Genomic DNA, 27,488 nt, shown 5'->3' with positions numbered 1-27,488 from the left:
CGGCGAATTGATCAAATGGCTAAAAATCCGTTGATGGTAATTTTCCAGAGACAAATGAGTCCAGCAGTGGATAACAAGAGTGAAACTATTCTAAATGGAGATGCAACTGAAGTATCAAGTGGGTCTGTGGCTCCAAGCACGAAGCACTCACAGCCTTCTAAGAAACTGTGTCTGCCCATTCAAGCTGTGATTCACGAATACCACATGAAGCACGGACTGAGACATCAGGATTTCTTCAGGTTTGAAATCAACAATGTTTTTTTTCTGTGGCCAGTAAATAAATAATGCGCAAAAGTTTGTTAAACTATTTTTATAGGTTCATTTACACGTTTAATTTGAAATAGTTTGTAAATTAATGCTGAATTGGCTTTCCGACTGAGTTTAAAAAAATGAAACGTTTTATTCATGGTCTCGATTAATGTACATTTTAGCATCGTGATACCAACACCAGGGCTTGGAGTTGTTTATTCGAGTGAAATAGAGTGACTAAGTTAATGATTTGTTCAGGTATCGTGGATATTGCTCGAGAAGACTGAAGCATATAAGGAAGTCTCTCAAATTCACCCAGACTAGTCACAAGAAACATTTCCAAAAGAGGCCAGTCAATGAGGACAACATCAAGTAAGTATCCTAAAGCTGTTTTTTTAATCGTTTTTCAAAACTCAAACTACACTAGCTTTGAACGCGCAATTTTATAATACAGCTGCTTTTGCAGTCTTCTGTTGACATATGGAGATTTATTGAAACTGCCATGTGTTTTAAAACGTTCCTGAATTGAAAACCACTAAGATATTTCATGTAAAGCTAGTGAAATTGAAAGCGCTATCATATAATCAAACTAATTAGTGCTAAAAAAATTTAAATTTTGCTTTACGAAGTCTTTGTTTTGAAGGGTATCCAACTTCAACTTTTTTTTTCAGAGATTTGCGGTACCTTGAGATTCTGCTTCTCAACGCTGAACGAGCGTGGGCCCATTCCATGCAATTGAAGGATGAGTCGGAACTGGAACCCAGACGCATTCATCACTCCATCCGGAAGCTAACCCACGCATGTGAGATCTCGGGTACACTTTTGCGAATCTGTTCAGCAGACGGTCCCAAGTGCAAAGTTGACCCTCGAACTGAAATCGAAGCGAAAGCTTATCATGAATATATGGAAGGAATTCTTGCACAGAACAAGCGTCATTGGTCGGAAGCGCTCCAGAACTTCAAAAGTGCTCTGGCACTGTATGAACGAATCAAACTGCTGGTCAGTGAAGACAAGCGGGAACCTTATGATGTGCAGATTGCAGAGGTCAAACCCTTGATCAACTTCTGTGCTTATAATTTGGGTGAAAATTTGGATCACAGCGACACAGTCGCAGCTGAGCTGGCTCTTGATTTCGAAGACAAGTTGAAGTTGATGTCGAAGTCGAACGTGGCGAATGAGGGAGATATTAAGGCTACGAGTTTTGAGTGGCTCGGACAGAAGGTAGATGTGAAGCTGCCATTCTGGAGCAGTTTTTTGACGTCTATTGGGAATTACAAACAGGAAATTAGCAAAGCGTTGACTGATGAAGCTAAGATTGGGTTCTTGGATAGCCTGCTGGGTAAGTAGATTATCTTATCTAAACCATGGCAAATGGAGTTTGTAAGAATTGCATAGGTTCACTTATTCTTCAAAGAGTTGAATACATGCGAACAATTAAATACGGAAATGGTCAATTAAGGATTAAATAAAAACCTAAATTAAGGAAGTGGTTAATGAACAATTAAATTAAGAATTAAATTAAGGAAATGGGCAGTTAACCATTAAATTAAGAATTAAATTAAGGAAGTGGTCAATTTTCACCTCTGTGCCGTAATTACATCAAATAAGATTTTAGCATTCAAGTGACTTTTTCCGCCTAATTTTCGTCGATGAATAAAAAAACCGTTGGAAGTAACGTTAGGATTCAAATGTGTTTACTTTTTCGACCTAAATTGGTTATATAAATGGACGCCTGAACTGATGTGAAAGTGACATTGTTATCTACCTATTGACTAGAAGTTTTCGTATGTATTTTGAAGTAACGGTGAAAATGTTGATTCAGATGAAACTCGACAAATACAAGCCAAGCTGAAGGAAGAAGCAAAACAGCAGAAGGACAGCAAACCCTCCCCCGAATCTAACTCTGTCAAAATGTCCAACGGGGTTTCAAGTTCAGTTGAGAACCCTATCATGTTCCTGTTGGGATACGTCACATTTATCAAGCTTGCAAATAGCATTCAAAAGAACATTTTCTTCCTTTACAATCTTGTGTCGAAAGAATCAGGCAAGGATCTCTTTGGCGAGGCTTCTAAGAAACTGAAGCCTCAGACGTTCCTGAAGTTCTTCGAGTCATGCTCGGAATTCATAGATGAAATACTGGCTATAGAGTTCGTGGAATCGTTTGGAAGTTTCCAGAATTTTCGAGATGGATTGCTAACGTACCAACTTGCCTTCTCTGCGTTCAGCATTTACGAATTGGCGCGATGCTATGGGTCCCAAAGCGAGTGGAAAAGTTCCTTAGCGCTTTTCAGTCGTGCGAAAGAAATTGCGAGATCTGTAAACTTAGAAGGTTTAACCGTTATGGGTATGGATAGAGAAATGATCGTGCAATTGATCAAAGATCTTATATCTTGTGTCGATGCTGAAATCTACAATGCTTACACATTATGCATTTCTGCCCAATATGCCAAAGAAATCCCGCCACAGGAAAAACAACCGGCGGTAAGTTCAGGTCCAAATCCTGGCTCTGCAATGGTGCCCCTAGACAAAACCCTGGATCAGTGGGTCAAGCTAACCCCAGCGTGTTTGAAGAACCTCAGGATTACAAGTCTACCACCGGAATATGTGCCAGTGCCAGCTAAGCCATTGTTCTTTGACATAGCATCGAACCATGTGAGTTTACCATCTGCCGTCCAGGAGAAGGTGCAAGCTAGCAATCAAGCCAAAGGTGGATTAGGTGGATATTTCAGAGGATGGTGGGGCGGAAGCAAGTAGAAAAGAGCCTGAACTCCGTCGACGAACAGCTAAAGAATTAATAACCTCGGCTTTGAAAAACTCGGTTTACTGAACTTAATCAGAGTGAAAAACTATGCTTTTGGTATGTTGGGGTGACTGAAATGACTATAAGTGCACCATCGATATGAAATTTAAGGACTGATAAAATATTCCTCAATTTTAAATTTTCTCCATATCCTAATTTTTATCGTTTTTCCTGAAACTTTGTCATGAAACGGATTAAAAATTTAACAAAGTTTTTGTTTCGTTTTTAAATTGATTTGTGTGTTCACCTCGCCTGTTGATCTATTTATATAGATTACAATTTAAAATCAAATTTGATTCTGGTATTAAGTATTAAATCTATTGTAATAAATATTACAAATATGTGCAAAGCTATTTTATGTTGTAAAGTCCATTGATTTTGAAATTGTTAAACGATTAATGATTTTGTAACTTCATTGTTGTCCATTGTTCAAAATCATGGGTTCCAATAAATATTGTCATCAATTTTCTATGTAGCTGTAACCTGAGCGTAGCTTTAATTCAGTACTCTTGACTTTTTATACGAACCGAAGAGAAGTTATGACATTCTCTTTTTATAACTCGCCCGGATGTCAGTCAGTAAAACAAACATAAAATTCAATGTACGTGAATTAAGTTTGTAGAAATATTTGAAGAGCAAAAAAACGAAAGGGGTTTCTGGTTCGTATTTTTTAAAGTGCGGGAAAATTTTAGTCCACCTTCGTCAGTCAAATTAGTACTTGTAGATAATTGATTGTTACGGCCTTCCACAGTTGTTTAGACTTTTGAAAACAATGATGAGACTTTAGATGTTTTTTGTTGAGATTATAGAGGACGGGGGGTGGGGGTTAATTGGACGTAGTAAAAGTTTTATTTCCGTAAGCAATTGATTTGTTTTGTCTCAATTTTGATTTGTATTATTGAGGTATTTTTAGAGAAGTTTAATTTTGTGTCTTTAATGTTTTCTACCTCTCATTGATATTGCTTAATTTTTATCAATACTATCCTCGAGAAAGGAAAATTGCTTTTGTAGACCTCGAACTCTGTTTTGTCAATGAGATACAATGGAAAATTATTGTCACTTGTATAGTGCCTTGATTTTCATGACTTTGAAATCAAATGTTCTAAAACTATATAGGCGTATTTTTTATATTTGCTTTTTCTGTAGTTTTTGTCTTTTGTCACCTGGTCTTCTTAGTTACAGGTCGCCTATCAAAATATCGGTGTTGAAGGAAGAGAATGGAACATATCTTAAATTTTTAGTGCATTGCTTGTTGTTTTTCAACGGCTTCCACACCGGCTTTCCGCAAAAAATTAATTTAATTTTTGATTTTCGTCTTTTATCGTTCTTTTAGTAGAAGTGTAACATATTCCGAATAATGACAGATCTCAATTTTTTTCTTTGGAGAAATAAAAGAATCAATTTAATTATATAAATTCACAGCAAATGTTTTTTGTCTGAAACTTTGTTTTCAAAAAAAGATTGTTCTCTTAACTTTTCCTTTTTTGTTCTTTTTCCAATACTTGTTTCTTTTTTTAATATTTGTTACCTATTCTCATTTTCCAGAGGTCACATATCTCATTATTGGTGTTCAAAAAACGGGCAACTGATTATATGTTATTTTTTTACGGAATTGATTGATTTTAACGGCTTCGAAGCCGTTTTTTTGTTAAATTGTATGTTTAATGTTTTATATTTATCGGCGGAATCTGTTGTTTTCTTTTGCAGACGTACGACATAATCTGAATAATGACAGGTTTCAATGTCTCCATTTCAAAGTCGGAATGAGCATACAATGGTTCAAAGAGCAGTTGTGATTTATTATAGTTTTCATTTTGATTTTTGTCTTTGTTTTTGTCCTTGAGTCTCATCAAGGACTAGTCCCATATTTTTTTCGAGTGAAGTTCAAACTATTCTGTTTAGTTGAGGTTTTATTTGACGCTATTTTATCTCTTAGGTTTTTTCCAAATTTTGTATGTAATTGTTTGTTGCTATTTGATTTTTTTGTTTGTCTTGTCTCGTAGTCTTCAGAATGGCAGGTCTCATCGGCGCACCAATGTGGCATTATTTACCTTTCAAAGTGATTTGAGTTAGAAGCATTTTTTAAATTAAAACACTCATTTATTTTGATCAATATAAGGGATTTTTTGGAAGTTTCTATCTTTTCCTCATATGGTAGACAATTGAGCCAATAATGTGGATAAGCGGAGAAGAAACATTCTCTGCGAAAGCCTTTCTGTGAGAACGCCTCCTTGAACTACCAACCATCCTTGTTGCTGGTAGTATCAACTTTGAGTGTCCTTGACAATGTTTTAACAGAATTTTAAAACTCCACTGAAATGATTCTTTCCATTCATCAACGAAATGGGCAAGATCGTAATTTATTTTGTGTATTAACAAGTTCTGACTGGAGAAAATCGACATCTTTTGTTCTTAAAATCTTTTGGATTTTTCTCAAATGGTCATTTAAAAAGCTCTCATTTTTGTGTATCTCGAGAATTGGAGGCAGATGACAAACTTGTTCATATATCAGGTTGAGCAATCGTTAATTTTCTCTTTGATCAGTCAAGTTCATTTCTCAGGTACTTCTTTTAAAATTTGTTCTTTATTTTATCTACTCATTTACTCTAGAATTAAATTATCCGTCAAGTATTTAGGAGGATTTTAATTGTGTTCTCAATTTTTTTGAGTTTTTCTTGTAGTTGTTTTTCCTATCGTTTGATCTTAGCGCGAAAAACTAATTACTGAAAACGCGTAAATAATGTCAGTCTAATTGCAGAACAGTAGAACAGCGATAATAGAACCAACATTTTAAGTTGCAACTTAGTATCTAGATTTTGATCCTTCACGACATATCTTAATCAACAAAAATACTTTCGCGCTTCAAAACTCAAGTTTAATTTTAAAAAATTGAGTGAGGGAAAGCAATTCATATGTGTAATGAATAATTCAAATAAAAAGGTTTTTACGGTAAAAAGGTTTGAATAAAGTCAATTTATCGCTAAATTCATCTCTGATACTAACCCCATCGCAATGTTTTTTCGCAGTTATTTTCGTCAGTGTGAACTTTAAATTTTTTCCATGGACTTGATTGCAACAGTTTTACTGAGACATGACAAATTATTACATATGACAAATTAATGGTAAATTATACTATATAAAAACATTATAATTAATATTATAACTTACAATGATTTTAACTCAAAATTCCTCAAGTTATCGCATAGCTAAATCTATTGGTACGGGTATTGGCTCGTAAAAAATTCAAAAGAAGATTAGTTTTAAAAAATTCTTAACTAATGGTTCTTCTTGAAACTGCGCTTATAAAATTCTTCACAAAAAAAACTATCAGAAAAATACGTTAAATCTGTGCCCCTTGTCCTTTTGAAAATATCGAATTGTATCAACTTCGTATTTTTGGACATTAAAAATTGGAAAGTATATAACTTTTAAGGGCAGTTAAAAAACAATAATTTCTTTAAAGGAAGTCAATAAAGGGTACTTAAAAATCTGTTTCAGAAAATCGAAGCAGTAGCACAAGGAGAACAGAAATTGTTAGGCCGCTTCTTTTCGCTTTCTTGATTAACATTATTAATTATTTTTTTATAGTTGTTTTATTATTTTTCTTACATTAAATATTTTCTAAATCGGAGTTCCAAAGATTTATCATTGGCCTTGACAGTTTTTTCGGCAAGCAAAACAAACAATGGCTTGTTCTTGGGAGATTTATATATTTTAACTCAAAATGAAATGCTGATGAAGAAATTTTCTTAGAAGTATAAAAATCATTCGTTGAAAGCAATCAGATTATGAGAATAAAAACAAGTTCCCAATGCATACAAGATTCCTAAAAAAAATTTTGTTCAATTCTAAAGCTTTAAATTAAAAATAAATTCGTTTTTTCAGAGTATCTATTTTTCATTTGAAATGAATTATAAAAAATTGAAAATTTTTAGATTGATTTAAAAGAAGTCATAGTTGCCGTTCTTATTAAAAAAATTAACTTTTTAAAATATTTTGGAAATTTTTCTGTCGTTGGATTTTTGTCAATGAGAATCAATGACAGTTTTTTTGTCACCTGTATAAAGCTTTCAGTTTTGGCTATTCGGAGTTTTTCAATTTTTTCTCAGTTTCGGATCGCATGCTGGTAGTAATTGAATTTATTTTCCTTATAAAAATTTCAATTTTTTTTACCATACTGAAGTTTGTCGTTTCAGCTTGTCGACAGCTTTAAAAAAAATTGAAAAAAAATCTCGGCTGATTTCTTTAGTTGCCATTGAATGTGTTCCTTGAAAACTGTTGTAGTAACTGTTCATTTATTCAAATTAAAGTTATCCACACTGAAAATGTTGAAAGGACTGGCAGTATTTCCAATCTACCCCAGTTGTGATTTTTTCATATCAGTAGCGAGTTTTGACTGACGAAATTGTAAATTTTTGTGCGCTATTTCGCTTTTTTCATTTTTTTCGGTTTACTGTTGCATTGGGAAAGGCGTTTTGCTTTGTCAGTTTTTTGTGCGTCCATTCTCCTCGTAGTCTTTGGAGGTGTGAGCAGCTTCGAAATACTTCCTTTCAATGGCATGTTTTTTTTTCCTATTCGCTGAGACTCCGCTTATTTTGTTCATGAGTTTTCACTGGTTTTCGTTCCAACATTTAAAACAAACTCTGAAATGAATACAAAATTTTGGTGGTAAGAGCTGAAATTCGGGCAGCCCACAATTTTAATCGATTTCAGTTCATTCCAATGCAACAATAACAAGAAAATCGGGATGGTCAAAGTACTTGTTGAGTAAATCCATCGGGAACAATACTTAAATTTCTACTCTTGTTTTCTGTCAATTAAAATAGCTGTGAATTTTTCTTTCATTTGTGATCACCTTAAAAGTGCGTACAGAGTATTCAATTGCTATTTAGGACTATCTACTTTTCAGAATTGCAACTATTTCTATGCCTGAATGCACTATATTACATTTCTTTTCCTAAGATTCGATTGAATGTCGTTGATTGAAAAGATTCCATAAATGTAAAGACGCTTTTACTTAAGGTATCTACTCGAACATTGCAATAATTGTTCTTTTATCCACCTTAAAGTTATCCACAATGAAAATTTTAAGAGGACTGGTAGTAATTCCAATGTGCAGCAGACGTTGTTTTTTGATATTAGTATAAATTTTGAGTGTCTTTGACCATGTTTTAACATGTTTCTGAAAAATATTTTGTGCAATTGTGTTCTTTGTCTTTTTCAATGAAATACGTAACATCTGAGCTTCTTTCTTTATTAGCATGTTATGACTGGATATATTGGAAAAATTTTGTTTTTAGTTCTTTTGATTTTTCTCATTTTTGTCATTTTTTGTCATTTTTTCAGACGGCTTTGACAACTGCTTCAATTTGAATGAAAACAGTTCATTGCTAGCAATTGTGGAAATCAATTGTTGAAAAGTTTGAACAATTCTACCCTCTTGGAAGTAATTTTTTTTAAGGACACGTTTTGTCTCCTATTCTATGAGATGCCTCTTATTTTGTTCATAAGCTTTCACTGGTTTTCGATCCAACAGTTAATAGGAAAAGCACTGAAACGAGTTCAAAATTTGGGTTGTTAGAGCTGAAATCTGGGTACCCCACAATTTTAATCGGTTTTAGTTTATTAAAATTAAAATTAAATTCGTATTTTCAAAGTATTTATGTTTCCTTAGAAATGGAATATAAAAATTTGAAAAATTTCAAATTGATTAAAAGGAAGTCATAGTTGGCATTCTCATTAAAAGAAGTTTTCTTTTTATATTTTTTCTTTGAAAAATTTTTTTGTCGTTCGCTCTTTTGTCAATGAGAGTCAATGACAGTTTTTTTCACCAGTTTAAATTCTTGATTTTTGGATATTCTGACTTTTCCAATCTTTTCTCAGTTTCGGCTTGCATGCTGGTAGTAATTGACTTTTTATTCCTTACAAAAATTTGATTTTTTTCCAATACTGAATTTTGTCGTTTAAGCTTGTCGAGAACTTTGAAAAAAAAGAAACTCGGCTGATTTCTTTATTTTCCATTAAATGTGTTTCTTGAAAATTGGATTAACAGTTCTTTTATTCACCTTAAAATTATCAGTATCGACTTTGAGTGTTTTTGACCATGTTTTAACATAATTTTAAAAATCAGGTGAAATTAATTTCCTTGATTTTTCAATGAAATACGTAACATCTGATTTTTTTTCTTTATTAGCGAGTTTTGACTGAAGATATTGTATATTATTGTCCGCAGTTTTGCTTTTTGCATTGTTTTTTTGGGTTACTGTCGCACTGGGAAAGGTGTTTTTGCTTTTTCGGTCTTTTGTGAGTCCATTCTCGTAGTCTTTGGAGGTATGAGCAGCTTCGAAATCCTTCCTTTTATTGACATGTTTTTTTTCTTTGAGACTCGGCCTACTTTGTTCATGAGTTTTCACTGGTTTTTGCTCCAGCATTTTAAAAATAGCTCTGAAATGAGTACAAAATTTGAGTGGTAAGAGCTGAAATCCGGGCAGACAACAATTTTAATCGATTTCAGTTCATTCCAATGCAACAATAACAAGAAAATCGGGATGATCAAAGTACTTGGTGAATAAATCCGCCGGGAACAATTTTCTGAAACTTCCACTCTTGTTTTCTGTCGATTAAAGTTTTGGTGAAAATTTTGTTCATTTTTGATTACCCTAACAGTGCGTACAGAGTATTCAATTTGCTATTTAGGACTATCTACTTTTCCGAATCGCAACTATTTCTGTGCCTGAATGCACCATATTACCTTTGTTTTCCTAAGATTCCATTAAATGTCTTTGATTGAAAAGATTCCATTAAATATGAAGACTCCTCCATTGAATGTCTTTACTTGAACATTACGTTGACTGTTTTTTTTATCCGCATTAAAATTATCCAAACCGAAAAATTTTAGAGGATTGGTAGTAATTCCAATGTACCGCAGTTGTTGTATTTTGATATTAGTATAAACTTTGAGTGTCTTTGACCGCGTTTTAACATATTTTTAAAAACTCTGGTGCAATTATTTTCTTTGTCTTCTTCAACGAAATACGTAACATTTGAGTTTCTTTCATTATTAGCAAGTTTTGATCAGAGAAATTGGAAATATTTTGTTTTTAATTCTTCTGATTTTTCTTTAAATGTGTTTTGGACACTGCTCTTTTTTTAGCGTGTCTCAATTTTTTGGACATTTTTTTCGGACAGCTTCGACAACTCCTTCAATTTGAATGAAATCAATTCATTGATAGCAATTGTGGAATTGATTTGTTGAAAAGTTTGATTAATTCGACCCAAGAAATCTGTAGTATTTGCTGCATAATCTCTTTTTAAAAACTGGAGTTAACAATCAATAACAAAACATAATAGAAATAAAATTTTGTCCGCTTTTTCACTTATGTCATTTTCTTCGGTTTAGTCTTGCATTGGAATAGGTGTTTTTGCTTTGTTGGTCTTTTGGGCGTCCATTCTCGTAGTTTTTGGAGATATGAGCAGCTTGGAAAAACTTCTTTTTAAGGACACGTTTTTTTTCCTATTCGTTGAGACGCCGCTTATTTTGCTCAAAAGTTTTCACTGGTTTTCAATCCAACATATAATAAGAAAAGCACTGAAATGAGTTCAAAATTTGGGTTGTAAGAGCTAAATCCGGGTATCCCACAATTTTAATCGATTTTGGATCATTCCAATGCCAACAATGTCAAGAGAATCGGGGTGATTAAAGTATTTAATGAGTAAATCCTTCGGGAACAATATACTGAAACTTCTACTCTTGCTTTCTGTCAGCTAAAGCTTCTGTAATTTTTTTGGTTGATTTGCGACCAGCCTAATAGCGCGAACAGATTATTTATTGGGTATATAGGACCATCTTTTTCTTCGACTTGCTACTATTTCTCTATTTCTATGTCTAAATACAACATCTTACATTTGTTTTTGGGCTAACATTTGTGGTGTCATCTAAGAGTTCTCATCCCCCGTCTTACCCCCCCCCCCCGAACCAAATTACAACTTTTAAATGGCTTGGTTGCTAATTTTTTGTAGGTGATTTTGACGTGGGTCTTTATCATAACAAAAATTCGATGTCCATTTTTCTTAAAACGGAACATACTGACGCGTTGTTTAACTTCAAACCAATCATAGCAAAGATATCCCTAGGTTTAAAAGCAACAAGGCGACTCGGTAATGTGCAATTGCACATAAGGTTCCGACCCCGCTCATCCACAATTTTGGCATGATTGTCTACCAAATGAGGAACATAGAAAAACCTAAAAATTAAACTATTTTTTTAAAATTACTGCATGAACAAAAAGATAGCCTCCAAAGCAAATAACTCAGTGGTGGAGTGAACAATGGTGCCGGTATTCAATTTTTTAAGCGGTAACAAATGGAACAACAAATAGACAACGAACAAAAAATCAAATAAAACTTGGCAGAAAACGCTTTCGAAACCGTAAAACCATACTATGGCCATCAATATATGTTCGATTGCACTTTTTTTGAACGCCTATAATGTAATATGTAACCTCGCATAATGAAGCTAGGTAACAAGTAGATAAAAATGAAAAGAAACACAAAATTAAGTAACTCTATAATTTTTTTTCGAAAAAAATATTTCCAAAGACATGGATGCCATTATTTACAGAATGAAATAAATAAATAGGTTCGTTTTCTCTTCCAAAGAAAGCACTTGAGAATTGAAATTATCCAGAATAAGTCCTACGTCTACAAAAAGAACGTCAAACATGACAAAAATCAAAAACTAATTTACTTTTTTTCAGTATCAAAGGCAAACGAATTTACTTTTTTTAAACTTTTATTTACTTTTTTTAATTTACTTCTTTATTTACTTTTTTTACTTTTTTTATTTAGTTTTTTAAATTTACTTTTACTTTAATTTACTTTTTTTTCAGTCAACGAATTCTTTAAAAACATTAGATTGTGTGACACCAATCGCTCTTGAAACGTTCCACTGACAACAATAATGTCATCTTTGGCCTGTCATTCACGAGACTAAATAACAAACAGAAAATAAAAGGAGCAAAATTGCAAAATTACAAAGTGTATTTTTTTATTTTAAAAAACTATTGTTTTCAGAGTCATGAAAGCCATCAGCTATCTACTAATATCAGAATATCGAATCATCTCTTCTTCCATGAAAAAACAATGGTACCAGGTCATGGTACTGGAATTTTCATACGACTAAATAAAGAAAAAAAAGGAAAGTTAAAGACAAAATTCAAATAAATTCTTCGAGAGATTAGCGTCGAAGCCGTTAGAATCATAATCTCTATCTTAAAGGATTTTATTATTATCAATTGTGCTTTATTTTCAAAGCCAATAATGTGATATACGAACTGTCAATAACGTGATAATGTGACAAAACTACAAAACGTGCAAATCGGGCAATTGTCTAAAGAATTTTTAAAAATGTAACATCTAGTAATATCAAAGCCAGAAAACCATAACTTAAGGCGTAAAATCGCAAAAAAAAACTGAATTTGATTTCAAAGGAAAGAGGAAGCATTGTTTCATTGCGGACAATAAGCTACAAGTTGACCAAATTAAGAGAAAAATAGAGTTAAAGTTCAATAAGTCATTATTTGTATAAAAATCAAATACTTTTAAAAGGCAAAACAACCAAAAGATGTTTCAAGTAATCAGCTAGATACAACAATGTGGAGCTATTTAGGAACTCAATTGGACCTATCTTTAGTGAGCTTTGGTTTTAAATGTTCTGATATTTAATTAATGTAGAAAAGATCGATTTTTTTAAAAAAAAGACCGGCTGATTACAATCCGAATCATTTATGGATTATACCAGTCCAAGAGTGTTCCAAAACTAGCCCTCCTAATGCTGTTTTTCCAATAGGAACACTTAATTGTTCGAATGTTCTAGATATTGATATTTTGTTAGTTGAAAACTCAAAAACAGATGCTCCGTGTTTGAAAACCAACGAATTAATATAGCAAAAAACGGCAAAGTTTTAATTACAGAGCACTCTCAACGGAATTTGAAGTAGAAAAGCCCCATTTTGAGTCTAAAAAGATTGTTATAGTGGTGGTTCGGTCTGTACTTCCTGTAAATTTAATCAAACCTTACTAATGAAACTGATTTCGTGCTTTTTTTTTGATGAAAAGTCTTAATTTTGAAATATTTAGCCAGAATTTTGACAAAAAAATAGTAAAAATAGCCTACAATAAAGTTTTTGTCTTTACAAATAAATATCAGGAACACTTTCTAAAAAAAATCAACAAATTTTAGCAAAATTGGCGATGTTTTAGTCAAAAATTCCAAAAAATGTGAATAAAATCTCACCGGAATTCACTCTATTTTCTCAAAATTTAAGCCTCGAAAACTCCCTGTAAAAAATGAAAATTAAAAAAATCTTTTAATTCCATATTCTGCGCTGGACAAGTTTTCTAATGATACCAGTCTCAACTCTCTACGATGAATATATATTGATCGGTCAAAACTGACTGAACAAAAAAACCCATTTGAGTATATAGTTCCTTCCCCCTCAAGAGGAGTCGCAACAATTATACTCAAAGTAGTTTTCTGTCTGCAGCTAACAGATCCGCACCCCCCCCCCCACCCCCATCTTAGTGCACATAAATTTATACGGCACCTACCTCCGAACCTCCGACCACCACTCTCACCACGTGCTTTTTATATACATTTTAGCGTCGTATATAGAAGCATAAAACTACCTTAGTCTCTTATATGTAAACTGTGGTTATGAATGAAATCAAATACTACAGTTCAATTCAAACATTTTTACCAATATTTTTTAGCTCAAACATCAGCCGTCAACAATGCAATTTCAGATTACAGATTATCTATTATTTGACTATAAATCCAAGTTTTAAATCGCACTGCATCTGTGAAAAAACTTTGCTCTTTCCTTGAACTCTGAGGATGCCCATTATTACTGAAACTGGCGATACCGTAGAGACATTCTGGCTCCAGTGTACCGCATTTGAATCTGATCAGAGGCCCTCCGTCGTCCATCACTAGAGAGGAGAAAATTAAGTTGATCTAAATTGATCTAAATTGAAAATAATGGAATATTCCTAATATCATTCAACGAAGCACCCGCAGCTGCTGAAAGGGCATAAAAATAGACAAATCAGTTCAAAATCTTTCCAAATAGAGCAAATTTTACTCCTATTTCCAAAAAGACTTAAAAACGCTATCAAAATATTGCCCCTAAAATTTTTGATTGATTGATTGATTTAAATTCAGATGGTAGACGATACAGAGTACTTTATACAGAGTATTAAGTTTAATCATTTTACCACCTTGGACACCATACGAGCCAAAAGACTCTACAAGAGGTGCCCAGAGAAAAAAACGTGCAATACCTAATAAAACATATCGAAAACATCTTTATTATCCAAATAATTTGCCCTAAGTTTAGTTCGAATCGAAAAAATTTCTTTTTTAGCTACTTGTTTGGGTAATAGACTTTCTTTAGCAAGATAGTTGAACATTTTTATTATTGAAAATCTCAAGGATTTCTTCCGAGTCTGTGTTTTGACTTTTGGCAAATGGATGAGTGACTTAATGGACGCCCGCGTATTTGGTCTGTTACTGTCAACATCAAGAAAATTCAAAGGAGAAACTTTTGCAATCTGATCCAGGATCTCTTTTACAAGAGCGTCAAAATATAAATCAAAAATGACAGCACGTTGTAACGCTTGAAAAGATAGCATACATGGTCTCCTTTTTTCTTGAAAAAGATAGTTTTTAAAATGCGTTTTTCTAAACAAAAAATAGAATTGAGTTTTGTTTTTTTTTCGCCGAACCGTAAGCTAAAATTCCTTACGATATCATTGTGTTGGCATAACTATTATACATTTGTAATAGAAAATTTTTCGAGAAAAAATTTCCTGCTCGGCACAGCGTTCCCTTGAATTTTGCTAACTTTTTTATCAACATGTTCAATGTGTAGATCAAAATTGAGATGCTTATCTATGAACAATCCTAGATATTTGAACGAAACTACTTCTTCAAGTTCGCCTAATAGCAGATTTTTTTCTTTTTGTACATTCCGGCCAAAACCAACAATTTTACATTTCCTACTGTTAAGGACAAGTTTGTTTCTTGAACACCAATTTTCAATCTTTTTCATGTCATTATTGAGCTTTTCCTCAATTTCCAAATTTTTTGCCAGATGTTAAAATTGTTGTATCGTCTGCAAAAGTACTAATTTTGAACTATCTTTAACAATTTGAGGCAGATCATTGATAAACAAAAGAAACAGCAACGGGCCCAAAATTGTTCCTTGTGGAACACCTACATTAATTTCCTATTTTTTCTATTCTTTTGATCCGTGGACTACAAATTGTTTTCTATCTGACAGGAATGAAGCAATGAGTGTATTAATTTTTCCTCGAAAGCCTAAATTTTGTAATTTTTTCATAAGAAGTGAATGATCATTTGTGTCAAATGCCTTTTGAAAGTCAATGAAGCAAGCGAAACCCACTTTTTGCGATTCAATAACATTTCGCATCAGTTCTGTAACTGATGCGATAGCGTGGGCGCATGAGCGTTTTTGCCGGAATCCGAACTGTTTGTTTGAAAAAAGTTGATGTTTTTCGAGGATTTCAACCATCCTTGTATTCAAGATTTTTTCAAACACTTTGCTTAGGGATGATAAAAGACTAATTGGTCGATAATTTGAAGGGTTTTCAAAATTTCCATTTTTATGTAGTGGAATTACCTTAGCTGTTTTAAGACAAACCGCAAAAAAATCTCTCTTGAATGCTCCTATTTATCAGTTTAGCCACATGATAGCTAACTGCTGAAGCTACTAGTTTTAAAAGTTTGTTACTGATCCCATCATGACCCGCTGAGCTTTTGTTTTCAAATGAACTTATTATATTGGAAATTTCCTTAGTGTCAACAGGAAATAAGAAAAAAGTTTTGTGACAGGGTAAACTTGGCTCACTTTCTACCTTGTGAAAATTTGTGTTACTCACTTTCTTCCCCACGTTGATAAAAAAAGTGATTAAAATTCTTCCACATCAATATCTATTACTGATTATTTCCTTTGCCCTAGGAATTCCTTGAACAATTTAAATTTTTGAGCTGGGCTAACTGACAAAGTCAGGTCGCACATATGGATTTTGATTTATATCAGTATAAAAACAGAATTTTGAATTATTAAAAAGTAATATTTAACTAATCTAATTTTTGGCCACCAAAAAGTATTTATACTGCGCTATCAAAACTGGTTTCGTTTATCAGTTTTGCAACTAATGGTTTTGGAACCGACTACGATAAACACCGGTTTGAATAAACAAAATACTTCAACATTTTGCAAGAGCGATATTCTCGTTTAAAGCAAACTTCAACAAACGGAAACTGGAAACTTCTACTGAAATTTATTGAGAACCTTTTTGTATAGAACAGTTGACTCCAATATATTTCCTATTTTCTAGCGATACACCAAGTAATTTTCATTTTTGCGCTAACTAAGTATCTGAATAAGTCTGTTAAGTTTAATCCTGTTTTTTGAACTGATATTGGAGTACATGGTATGTTGAAAGTGACATTTTTTGCGCCCCTTGCTCAGTATTAGATAGCAGCGGTATTAAAGATATATTTGTTTTAAAACATTTCAACCTGTAATTTTTTTTTGGAAATTTTGGCTATTCTTGCAAATATAGTCCACTGTTTTTATTGCAATAGAAATTAAATTGAACAGTAAACCAAAACTGAATAAAGCTACTTGCTAATTCACAATGTAAGCTAAACTTGGAACTAAACTGGTACTTTATGTAAAACCAAAAGCTAATAAAAATTCTATTAAGGTTTTTTTTTCATGAAAATGTTTTACCCATTTTTAAGGTATCAAACAATATACAAATACAGAGCAGTTAAATCTTGAATACGTTGTAGACGTTACGTGGGATTTGTGCTCCAAATTCAATTGAAAATTTTAAAAGAAATTTTTTTGACGAAATGGGTTTACTGAGGTCAAAAGAGAAATTGCGGAAAGTGGAAACGGACAGCTCTGTTTTCTTTTGCATGAAAAGTGGTTTCATTCTCCATACAAAAATCAACTCATAGATCAAATTTTCTGTTCTTCTAAAAGTCTTTTCTGCTAATTATGTCATATTTTAACGCTTTTTAGTCGTCCTAACAAAAATATTAATGTTGTACGTCTGTACATAACATGAAATAGCGTGGATTAGGTATGTCAAGAAACTTTTGTTTGAAGTTTTTTGCGACTATTATTGAAAATTCAAATTAGGCAAACGTGCAGTCATTGGTTTTTCCAGTTGACTTTTGAGAAAAATCTCAATTTTGTCAAACATGCTTCTGATAAATTGCTTTGTAAAACATGTCTGGAGTAAATATCAACTATAAAGGAATTTTGATTTGATTTTGATAAAAGCAAAATCAGATAATTATTGATCAAAAAATTTGGAAAACAAAATTTTGATCATTTTGGTCAGGTCTTCTTAATCTGATTTCAGGGAAACAAGTAATATAAATAATTTGTAGAGAAGGCTACCCGGTTTTTTGTTTCAACTCGCATGGAATAACACGATTTCTACAATTTCCTGAAAGCAGGGACCCAGTTGTCTCATATTATGGAGAAAACATTGCAAACCTATTTCAACTTCTGTTTTCTTTTTCAGACAATCGCGATGCTTTTGCATTACTCTTTTTTAATACGTCAAAAATACATTAAAGTCGTAAATGATGAAGAGCAATACCCGGGTCGAGGTTTGGTAAAAAAAGTTAGATTAGCGGTGAACAGCCGGGAAAAAATTTTTTCACCGCAAAGCGCCCGCATCCTTTAGCGTTGAATGCGGTGAATTTTTTGCGGTATTTAGCGGTGAAATTTTTTTTTTCACCGCTTTCACAGGATTTCTTACAAAAAAGAAATTGCCGTACAGAGGTTCGAACCTCTCACATCCTGAATGTCAACAATTATTATTCCACTGCGCCATCTGTCAGTTACTTTAATGATATTTCCTGTGAGTTTAAGGTAAGCGTTGATAATAGCGATGAATATATGTAAGATTTGCGATTTTAGCGGTGAAAAATTTTTTTTCACCGCATTCTGCTGGTAGCGGTGAAAAATTTCTTTCACCGCATTCTGCTGTTAGCGGTGAAAATTTTTCTGTCACCGCTTAAGTGGGGACAAAATATTTTTCACCGCTTAAAAGTTTTTTTCACCGCATTCATCGCATTGAACGCAAATCTTACACTTTTACTCAAATTCACCGCAAATCTTTTATCTTTTAGCGATTTTTAGCGGTGACACCTTGACCCGGGTAACACTGCTACCTCAATTTGAAAGTTCAAGAACAAAAATTGTTAAGCTGATGCCAAGCAACTGCGTTCAGGGTGATTCAAATTAGCGCCTACATTTCTCATAATCATCAGCTGATTTTTCTGGAAACTTTATAAATTTTCTGTGAAATTTTTACTGAAGCACGTATGGATTCTTGTTTCTATCACAAAAAACCTTGAGTTATTAAAAGAAATAACAAATAATGTTTATTGAATAAAATTTTAGGTAAAAATAATAAAATGTTCATACTGAGCTATCAGAACTGGTTACCTTTACCGGTTTTGCAACTATTTTGATAACGGTTTAGTTCTGAAGAAAAGCCTGCTCCTAATTAACAAAGATTAGACCTTAAACCTGGTTCATTCTGAACCCGACTCAGACAAAGGTGATATAAATAACTAAAATGCCTCATAATGTTGCAAGGCAGATATTTTTTCTTGTTTGAAGCAAATTTCAACAACAGGAAACTTCTGAAATTATTTAAGAAAAAATTTTCTTTGAAGCAGATGACCTCAATGTATTTGCTGGCGATACGCCTATTAACTTTTACAATTTAGAGTATCTTACAATTACTGATGAGGTCCAAATGGTGAGTTGAGTTTAAAGTTTAAGCTCTTTTTGCTCAAATGCTGCTTTGTGAAGGCAATAAAGAATAGTTTGTGTTAAAACATTTCATTGTGTTTTTCATTTAGTGAATCTTGGCGATTCTTGTGAATACTGTCCACTATTTTTGCAACTAAGATTCAATCACAGAAACACATATCTAAATATAGCCAAATTTTGACCCAAAACGTGCACAAATCTGGGAACTAGCTTCTTATATTAAGAAAAAAAGCTTCAAAAATTTAATATCATGCCTTTTTTCTTCAGGCTGCTTTGCTTCTTTACAAAGATATTCGACAATTATGCAAAATTCTTATAGATTTTACGGGGATAATTGGGTACCAAATTCTATTCAGGCTTTTAAAATAAATCGTTTTTATTTTTAGCAACTCACTGAGATTTTTTGCAATCAGAGAATTTTCAAAAGACCACCTGAAATATTAGGAAGACACAAGCTACATAAAAAAGGGAATTGGACAAAATCAGATCTGTTTTCTTTGATCCATGGGGAGCAATCGTAGCCACCACCAAAAAAGTGTCTCACAGATCAGATTTGCCGCTCTTTGAAAAACCTTTTCTGCATACTGATTAGCAATAAAGTGACAAATTGAATGAGTAAAACGAAAAATCTATGAGTGATTTGTTTCCAAAAAAGTAACCATTTTTTCCGTGATCTGGATTAAACTATGTGTGTTTTTTGTGTCTCCACTTTACATCGCTATCATACACTCAATGATATCATACGCTATCATACCAAAAATGAGAAAGTAAAAGTTTTAATCATTTCTCTCCTTTTTTTGCTGAAAAATGGAAATCGAAATTTTTCCTGCTGTTATCAGTTGATCAACTAATTTGGACTTAAATTGCACTCCAGTTGACCCTAACAGACACTTGGAGATATCTCTTTTTTTCTGGTAAGTGCTAGTAAGTGTTGGCTATATTCCATGCTACCGGATTTTGTTCAACGGATGAAATTGTACTTTTGTACAAACTTGTTAAATTTGACTCCAAACGAAAAATTTCCCATCTCAATAACAGATTTTGTCGGAAACCATTGAAAACATATGACTGGAACATGCAATGAACAAAAATAAAAAACATTGTGAATTGTCGCAAGAAGAGCTATGATACAAGTAAAATTATTTTTTTTCGAACCAAGAACAAAAGTTCTCTCAACTCTAAAAAGTGTCACGGACTAAATGATTAGCGTAATTATACATGCTCCAACCCCCTGCCCTCCCTCTCACCTCAATCTGGGCCAAATAATATCATGAAACTGGGCCAAACAAGAGCCATTTTCTAAATGTTAAACTCTCACGTGAAATGGCGGCGCCCCCTTCCACTGATATCGTGCAAATCAAGTCTTCTCTGCACAGCATAAGGTTGAAACTGGCGTCATATTCGAGCATGACTTGGACAAAAGCGGCTTCCTGTTGCAAAAACAAACAATTTTCTCACCAAAATAGTATCGAGACAACAAATAGGTTTGGGTTTATTTACTGCAAAAATCATTTATATTTGAACAACTGACTTGTGCGAGAGAATTGTTGATGTGTACTTGCGGTGAAAAATCAGTTCTAGATTTCTGTGAGTGGCCTTTGCGGAGCGGGATTCACTTTTAAATTGAGTGCAATGAAATTTGCGTTTTATTTTTGGAAAACGCGCAGCGAGTACACGCATAATTTCAGTAACTGAATTTGGTGAGCAGAAATGAGATTGTGAAAGTCAGTGAGATATACGAACAGACAGTTGTTCAGCAGTTCGGGAAGTCAGTAGGGAAGAAGAAGAAAAACAATCGTGAAATAAAATCATCAACCAAATTAGGGGTCAAACAAGATGAACTAAATAAAAAATCTATGAACATTTACGGCAAAATTTTTCATGTTGATAGACCCATTGCTTTGGAAATAAAAAGAGCAAGATGTAATTTTTAATATCGACATATTTATGAAAAATATTATTTATAACTCGGTTGAAAAACATCAACAATATAATTTCTGGTTATGGATAGCTAGTGATAATTAATAGTTTGAAATGTTTTTGCGTAACAGTTCAAAAACTGCCAAAAAGCAACTCCTCTTCGCCCAACGAAAGCGGAAATAGGTCCTCTAGTGGAATCGCGTTGCTCGTTCAGAGTTCGTATGCATGTGTCCACTGGTGATATCTTGCCGATAATTGGTGAGATGTTGGATTGCTGACGAACTTGCGGTGTCACGAATGATTCCTATCACAGACCTGGATGATGCAGATGGAGGTTGAAAGTTTGATGGAGGTTTGCCATAATAACTTAGGCTATGTCGAGTGCAGCCGCTGGATTAAGTAGTAGCATTCGCATACTCGTTAGAAGATTTCAACTGCTGAAGACAAAAACTCGGTGCTTTTGGTGCTGCAATTAGTGGTTCTTGTGAAACTGGTGGTGACCTTGAATCTGGAACAAAATTTCGAATAGCAGAATAGTGCGTTTTTTGGGAATGCAAATTTGCATCGATCGTGAAAAGTTGCTCTTACTTGAAGACCCTCCACTTCCGAGATCACGCTCTTGTGTGTCACTTTCTTTTCGTTTCACTTTCCTATGCAAGAAATTCTGTTGACCGTGGAACCCGTCAAATACCTCATAAAGTCCATCGAAGTTCTTTTTGGAACGCTTGTTGTCCGGTATTTTGCGTGCCAACTCCAGCTGTACTTTCTATTATTTCAATTGGTCGACATGCGTTCGTAGAGCGAAAGAAGGGCCATCCCCAGTCTGTTGCTTGTGTCTTTCTTTCATGTTTATCTTGCGTTGCGCGAGTTATATCACTTTCTGCTTCCAGGTCACTGCAATATCTGGACCCTTAAATTTCTTTGGGCAGGATGACGTCAAGCAGTACAGTTTCTCCATGTAAAAAACGATTTATTATTTTCTCGTATAGGAGGTTCGATGACTTTGGAATTGCTTATATACTCCCTAACGGAGTCTTGGTTTTCTGCTGAAGTGAGCTTTGAAGGGCCAAATCTTTATGGTGTTTTCGCAGCAGATGCATAGCTGGTATGTTAATGATTTGAAAGTAGTTTTCGTTTTTGGCCGGTCAATAGCAGACTTTTTTATTTAATACACGCAAAGCGTCTTTTATTTGTTTGGATGACGCGTTCTACTAAACTTACAGCTCGATATTTATTAGTTGGAGCTTCCGTAATATGAAAATTATTGGTACAAAGGACTTTAACTTGATTATGAATTAAACTTGTTGCTGTTAAGGTCTATTAGAACGGAGAAACTACACGATTCAATATATATGTTTATATATATATATATATATATATATATATATATATATATATATATAACTGGACATCTGTTAAAGCCCGAAAATCTGTAACAACTTAAAATCTTAGTTTTTCTAAATAATTTTTTAAGTGCTCTATAGTTCAGACATCTTTAAGCAACTCCAACATGTTTACGCTATAACGTTTAACAAAGGATTTCAGAAATTGACAAACAAAAGTATTCGGCTTCTAAACATAGACAGTCTGTTTCTCTACTGCTGCGTCTTATGCAGACCTGGACCTATCATGACGTTCAGTCCATGTAATAATTTTGTAACAGAGGACGAATTTGTAACAGATTAAGTAATGCAGACGTTTTGCTTTCGAGCATTAAGATACCATTTTCTGAAAATTGTACCATAGCCGATCAACTTAAGATTGAATAGAGTGGCATTTTGCCAGATTTATTGGAAGATTTTACAGATATAGGCCTTCAAGACAATTGAATACCATACTTAAATGTTCTTCCTCAGCACCTTTATTAACATTTATAAAGTCATCAAGGAAACAATTCGTATTTTTCAATCCAGTCATCAATCCATCCGCTTTTTAAAATGTCGGCATGTCCATGACACTTTAAAGACCATTTGCCAAACCATTCTATAATTAACTGTCATATCGCCACTAATTAAATTAAAATGACAATGTATAGCGGTATCGAGATGTAATCTTAATTGACTGTACGCGTACTTCAAGTCAAAAGTGGTATCCTGCGACGCGCGATCACTGATATTTAGAGATATGGCATATACCAGCGTTCCAAAAATCGGCAAATAAAATTTGTTTTTTATTGCATAGCTTTTTTGAGGACCTTTGAGTCTAATGCTATGTTAAAATATTATTCTTGTAAACTTTTCGGTCTGTTTTTATCAGTTTTTGAAATTCCAAGTTAACTTTATCTTGTAATTAGACTGGAACTCGTCTTCCACTTTGATGTTTTGGTTTTAGTTACTCATGAAATTTGAAGCAAATTACATTTAAGTTTAAACATCCAAGTCGAGCTATATGTTTAGGATAGGATTCTCATACGACGTTGACTACTAGCATTGTTAATGGTGTAATCTGCGGATTGAGACAGGGATTGAATAATGCAAAGTCCTAGTTTTTCGAAACTATCTCTCCCAATCAACGGCCGTAATCCATCTTGTACTGCAATGGAATCAGCCTAAGGAGTGTTCTAACCGTCGCTTATTATCTTCGCACCGATTTGTCCAATGATTTGAATTGCTTCTTTTGACAACGTTCTTAGTTGTAATGGGCCTGATTTTGTTAAAATGTGGGCTTTGTTGGAAGACTGAATCGCTTTCATTGTGAATTAGGAGTTCAAATTGCTGCATACACTTCCAGAGTCAACTAGTATCGTGATTGCCGTGTTGCCAATTGTCAGCGGCATACTCAGGAGCTCTTTTTTCACCAATATCTTTGATGATTTCCACCTTCTGGTCGTCTGATGAGCTACTATCAGAGTCGTAGATTTTAGGATTGAGGGCTTCTGAGTCCACAAAACTGACCAAATTTTTGGTTTTTTTTTCATGTTGGACTGAATTTACCACTTTTTTCCCAGATTAATTCTGAGAAGATTGCTTAAAATGTTTTGTTTTTTTTCGCGTTTTATCAAAATGACTTGTCAATCTACAATTACTTCGTTGTTTGCCACGCACAATACATCTGTCATAAGGTCCTTGGGACCACTGGAATCCACAATTTTTTCAGCTAGAAGATGTTGTGTGAGATATTAGCTTCGGGTTGAATAGACGAGTCTCTCAATCAACTGAAAGTTAGATTGTATTGGAGTTAATAGCGTTGACGCTAGTTGAACCAAATGTGCCTTTATGCGTCTGAATTTAGAATTGGTTTTGCATACCCAACTCCAAAATGACTGATAGTTCAAGAGCGTTTTGGGTTTCATGGTTTTTTATGTAGCTTTTTTGTATTTCACGGTCAATCAGTTTCGTAAGAAACAAGCCGCGAATGAGAATTTCTCCTTTATTCGCAAGATCACAGTTTTCAGCTAGCTCTCAAACTTTTCCGATAAATTGGACCGCTGTATCTCTTTTTATTTTTTTTTTACCACGAACACGTGAAATGTCAGGTTTTGTGGTCTGATGAACTTTTCATCCATAAGGCCCTAAAAAACATGGGTTTTCAGATTGTGTACTAGAATAATTGGATTTTTTTAATTAGAAACCCGTCGTCCCTGTACCCCGATATTCCAATCGAGTAAAGAAATTTCCTTTTTGTCAGCAAGAGTTCATGGCTAATCCCCATATAGAATTCCCACTTCAGTTAAGCGATGGAAAATGTTTTACAAGTTCAACGTTTGCTGGGCGTTTCGTGCACTCCGTTCTCGTTCCGACTGAATGATCCAGATACTGTTTATTCGTAGAATGGGTCAAGTGGAGGTTGTACAGTTTTGGGTTTTTGGGGCAATTAGTGCGTTCATTACACTGCTTTCGTTATCTAGAATCGCTAGTTTAAACTGAGTTCTCTATTTTTCGCAGCGGAGTGGAGGGTATGGTGTCAGCTTGTCCCAAAGAGAACCGATCCCAATGGGAATTTGTTTGTTGGCTGCTGACTGTGCAATGTCGTGCGAGAGAATTGTTGGGGTTTTTTGATGAGTATTTTCGAAATTCAAAATTGCTTTCAGTGCTCTGTGAGAGGCCTTCGCGGAGCGGAACTATTAAATTAAATTTTTGAAATTTCTTTTTTTCTTATCGGAAAACGCGGAGCGAGTACAAGCTTAATTTAAGGAATTGAATTTGACTAGCAGAAAAAGGATTTTGATAGTCAGTCTGTTTTGCGAAGTCAGTATAATATATGAACAGACAGTTTTTAAGCAGCGCGGGAAGTTAGTAGGGTCAAAAGAATGTATTATTGTGAAATTTAACCATCAAAAATTTCAGAGGTCTAACAAAAATGAAATAAATAAAACATCTATGAATTTTTCTGCAAAATTATTCATGTATGACAGATTGAAAGGCGGCGATGTTGCAGGTTCCTATTTGATCTGTAATATTGAATTCCCATAGTAGTGCAAATTTATTCAAAATCACAGGATTATCAGGGATTGTCCAAGAGCTGAGTATTTTTTTATATTCCTTTAACCCAAGAACAAATTATTCTTGCGTTTTATTTCCGTTTGATGGCAAAAGCATAGCCTACCATGCCTAATAATAAGAGCAGGAAGACTTCTTTTGCGTTACGAGGGATTGGTTTTCTGTTTTGCAACTTAATGAGTCTAATATTGAAATAGTTTATTCACATTTTAAATGTTTACTCTTGAAAACAAAAATGATAATTTAGTGCCTATTATTTTCGCGGCAGGCTAACTTATCAAATCACATATAATTTCCGGCCGGTATAACAAAAGTAGTAGTAACTACATTGCCCTGGTCATTCTTATCCCGGAATAATTGTACAAACTCCTACACATTAAACTGAAGATCGTAATATTCAATCTATCCTTAATTAGAGAACTTTTTACGTTCCTTCAACTTTAAGTTAGAGTACATGCAATCAGTTTTTCCCCTTGTATGTCATGGCAAGATAACTGATCCCGCGAACTAACAGGGGTACTCAGGTTGAGGTGTGCGCTCGAAATCGTCCTGATCAGACAATTTCGAGCGTACGCCTGACGATTTTACGCTAAAAAATACAAGATAAGTTTGATCGCACGAGCGCACTTGAGTCTGATTAGAGATGGGTTCGAGCGCGCTTCATGCGCAACTAGGTCTGATCAGAAGCGATCCGATTGTAACTGGGTCTTAGCATAAAAGGCTCCAGCGCAACGGGGTTTGATCAGAGACAAATTTGAACGCACTTCAAGCGCACGGAAACTGTCGAGCGCGGTTGAGTCTGATCAGAGGCCTTTTCGGCTGGGATGATCTGATCAGAGGCACTTCCGGCCTGGGACGGTCTGATCAGGGCGATTTCGAGCGCACACACCAGCCTGGGTAATACTCACTTGTAGAACTTTAGGAAAATTTGGCGATTTATCAGTCAAAGTTGTTGATCCCATACCAACGGCAGCCAATAACACTTGTTCTGTATTTTCTGGATTAGTAGATTGTGGACAGAGATAAATTGACATGTTGCGCCCATTTTCTATTGGCCGATCTGTTTTCAAAACTGCAATGTCGTCCATAGGAAGCCCCCACATGATAAAACTGAAAATTTAATCAATTTTTCAAACCGAAAACAACAACATTTATAAATGAATGTTTTTTTTTAGTTGGCAAAATCACATAACGATGAGGTTCATTCACAAAATATATAAACATGACTAAAGGGTGATCATTATTAGACCAATGACCCGTTCTCAAGTGTCAGAGCTAGGGCGTAATCTAATTAATCCAACTTAACCAAATTTTACATTTGAAAACATTTTGTTACTACAAACCTGAAGAATGCAAAAAATGTTGTGTTTTCATAACTATGTTTGAACAAACTATTGGCACTTCTAATGGTTTTCATAGATTTGATTAGGGATTGAACAAGTTGTTCCAGTTAATAGATTCCGATAGAACAAAAATAAGATTGCAATTGTTTATTATGGATCGGATGAGAAGTGAGTAAACATTTCCCAAATTTTAAGTGATTTCTCCTTATTTTTTCAGCTTAGAATATTAAGTTGTTGGTGTAACATTTTTTGCTTGTTTGCAAGTAACAGATTCAAGCAATTTCAGACCAGCATTTGTTTTCAGGAAGGCAGGTTCTGCTTGAGCAAATCAAAATTCCTCTTAAATATTCAATACTAATTTTGTAGCACTTAACAACATGATTGGAACTGCGTTTGGCTTCTTTGATTTTAAAATAATTACTTCATTGCCTTCGATGTCGATTTAAAATAGTTGATTTTAAAATAAGCAACTTTCACAGATTGGTATGAACGTTTTGACAGTTTTTTGAGCATTTTGAACAATTGAGCATTTTGAAGAGCGTTTCAAGGAGCAGCCGTTTTTAACAAAAACCGCTCGGAAATTGATTTTTTTCCACCTCAAAAGCGGTAAAAAATACTCAGTTTGAATATCATTTTGTTGGAAAATTGTTTTCAGTTTTGACTAAATTTTTATACTGATTCGGAGACCACCATCCATTATCAATGCAGCTCACTTCGCATTTTTTAACCAATAAACCGCATTTCTTAAAAGAAAGTCAATTACTATGAAAAGTAACCTAATATACTTTCACGAAAATAACGACGATAAAGCAAGCTGGCCAACCAAGTAAACCAATTTTTTTAT

At 34.0% G+C, this 27,488-nt stretch overlaps 2 protein-coding genes across 2 annotated transcripts; one reads left to right on the top strand and one right to left on the bottom strand.

The window, feature by feature from the left end:
* On the top strand, positions 1-3,513 carry LOC142348190 (signal recognition particle subunit SRP68-like). Its single transcript, XM_075399436.1, has 4 exons — positions 1-239; positions 508-621; positions 921-1,588; positions 2,072-3,513. Exons 1-4 carry the CDS (start codon positions 16-18, stop codon positions 3,001-3,003), a joined length of 1,938 nt encoding a protein of 645 aa, XP_075255551.1. The 5' UTR covers positions 1-15; the 3' UTR covers positions 3,004-3,513.
* Positions 3,514-13,834: 10,321 nt separating this feature from the next.
* On the bottom strand, positions 13,835-26,352 carry LOC142348658 (uncharacterized). The gene is made up of 3 exons (XM_075400089.1): positions 26,210-26,352; positions 20,261-20,372; positions 13,835-14,038 (listed from the first exon to the last, which is right to left on the bottom strand). Exons 1-3 carry the CDS (start codon positions 26,333-26,335, stop codon positions 13,854-13,856), a joined length of 423 nt encoding a protein of 140 aa, XP_075256204.1. The 5' UTR covers positions 26,336-26,352; the 3' UTR covers positions 13,835-13,853.
* Positions 26,353-27,488: the final 1,136 nt, after the last annotated feature.

This window comes from Convolutriloba macropyga, chromosome 10 (genome assembly GCF_964194025.1).
Source record: "Convolutriloba macropyga chromosome 10, txConMacr16.3, whole genome shotgun sequence".
Classification (NCBI taxonomy): Eukaryota; Metazoa; Xenacoelomorpha; order Acoela; family Convolutidae; genus Convolutriloba; species Convolutriloba macropyga.
The sequence above is the reverse complement of the archived record's forward strand: the minus strand, read 5'-3'. Positions and strand labels throughout refer to the sequence as shown.

Coding starts and splice junctions, on each gene's coding strand:
- LOC142348190 (XM_075399436.1), top strand. CDS start 16: ATGGCTAAAAATCCGTTGATGGTAATTTTCCAGAGACAAATGAGTCCA. Junction 622..920: donor GTCAATGAGGACAACATCAA/GTAAGTATCCTA, acceptor TTTTTTTTTCAG/AGATTTGCGGTACCTTGAGA. Junction 1,589..2,071: donor GTTCTTGGATAGCCTGCTGG/GTAAGTAGATTA, acceptor ATGTTGATTCAG/ATGAAACTCGACAAATACAA.
- LOC142348658 (XM_075400089.1), bottom strand. CDS start 26,335: ATGTCAATTTATCTCTGTCCACAATCTACTAATCCAGAAAATACAGAA. Junction 20,373..26,209: donor ATTTTCCTAAAGTTCTACAA/GTGAGTATTACC, acceptor TTTTTGCAACAG/GAAGCCGCTTTTGTCCAAGT. Junction 14,039..20,260: donor AGGGGGCGCCGCCATTTCAC/GTGAGAGTTTAA, acceptor TCTCCTCTCTAG/TGATGGACGACGGAGGGCCT.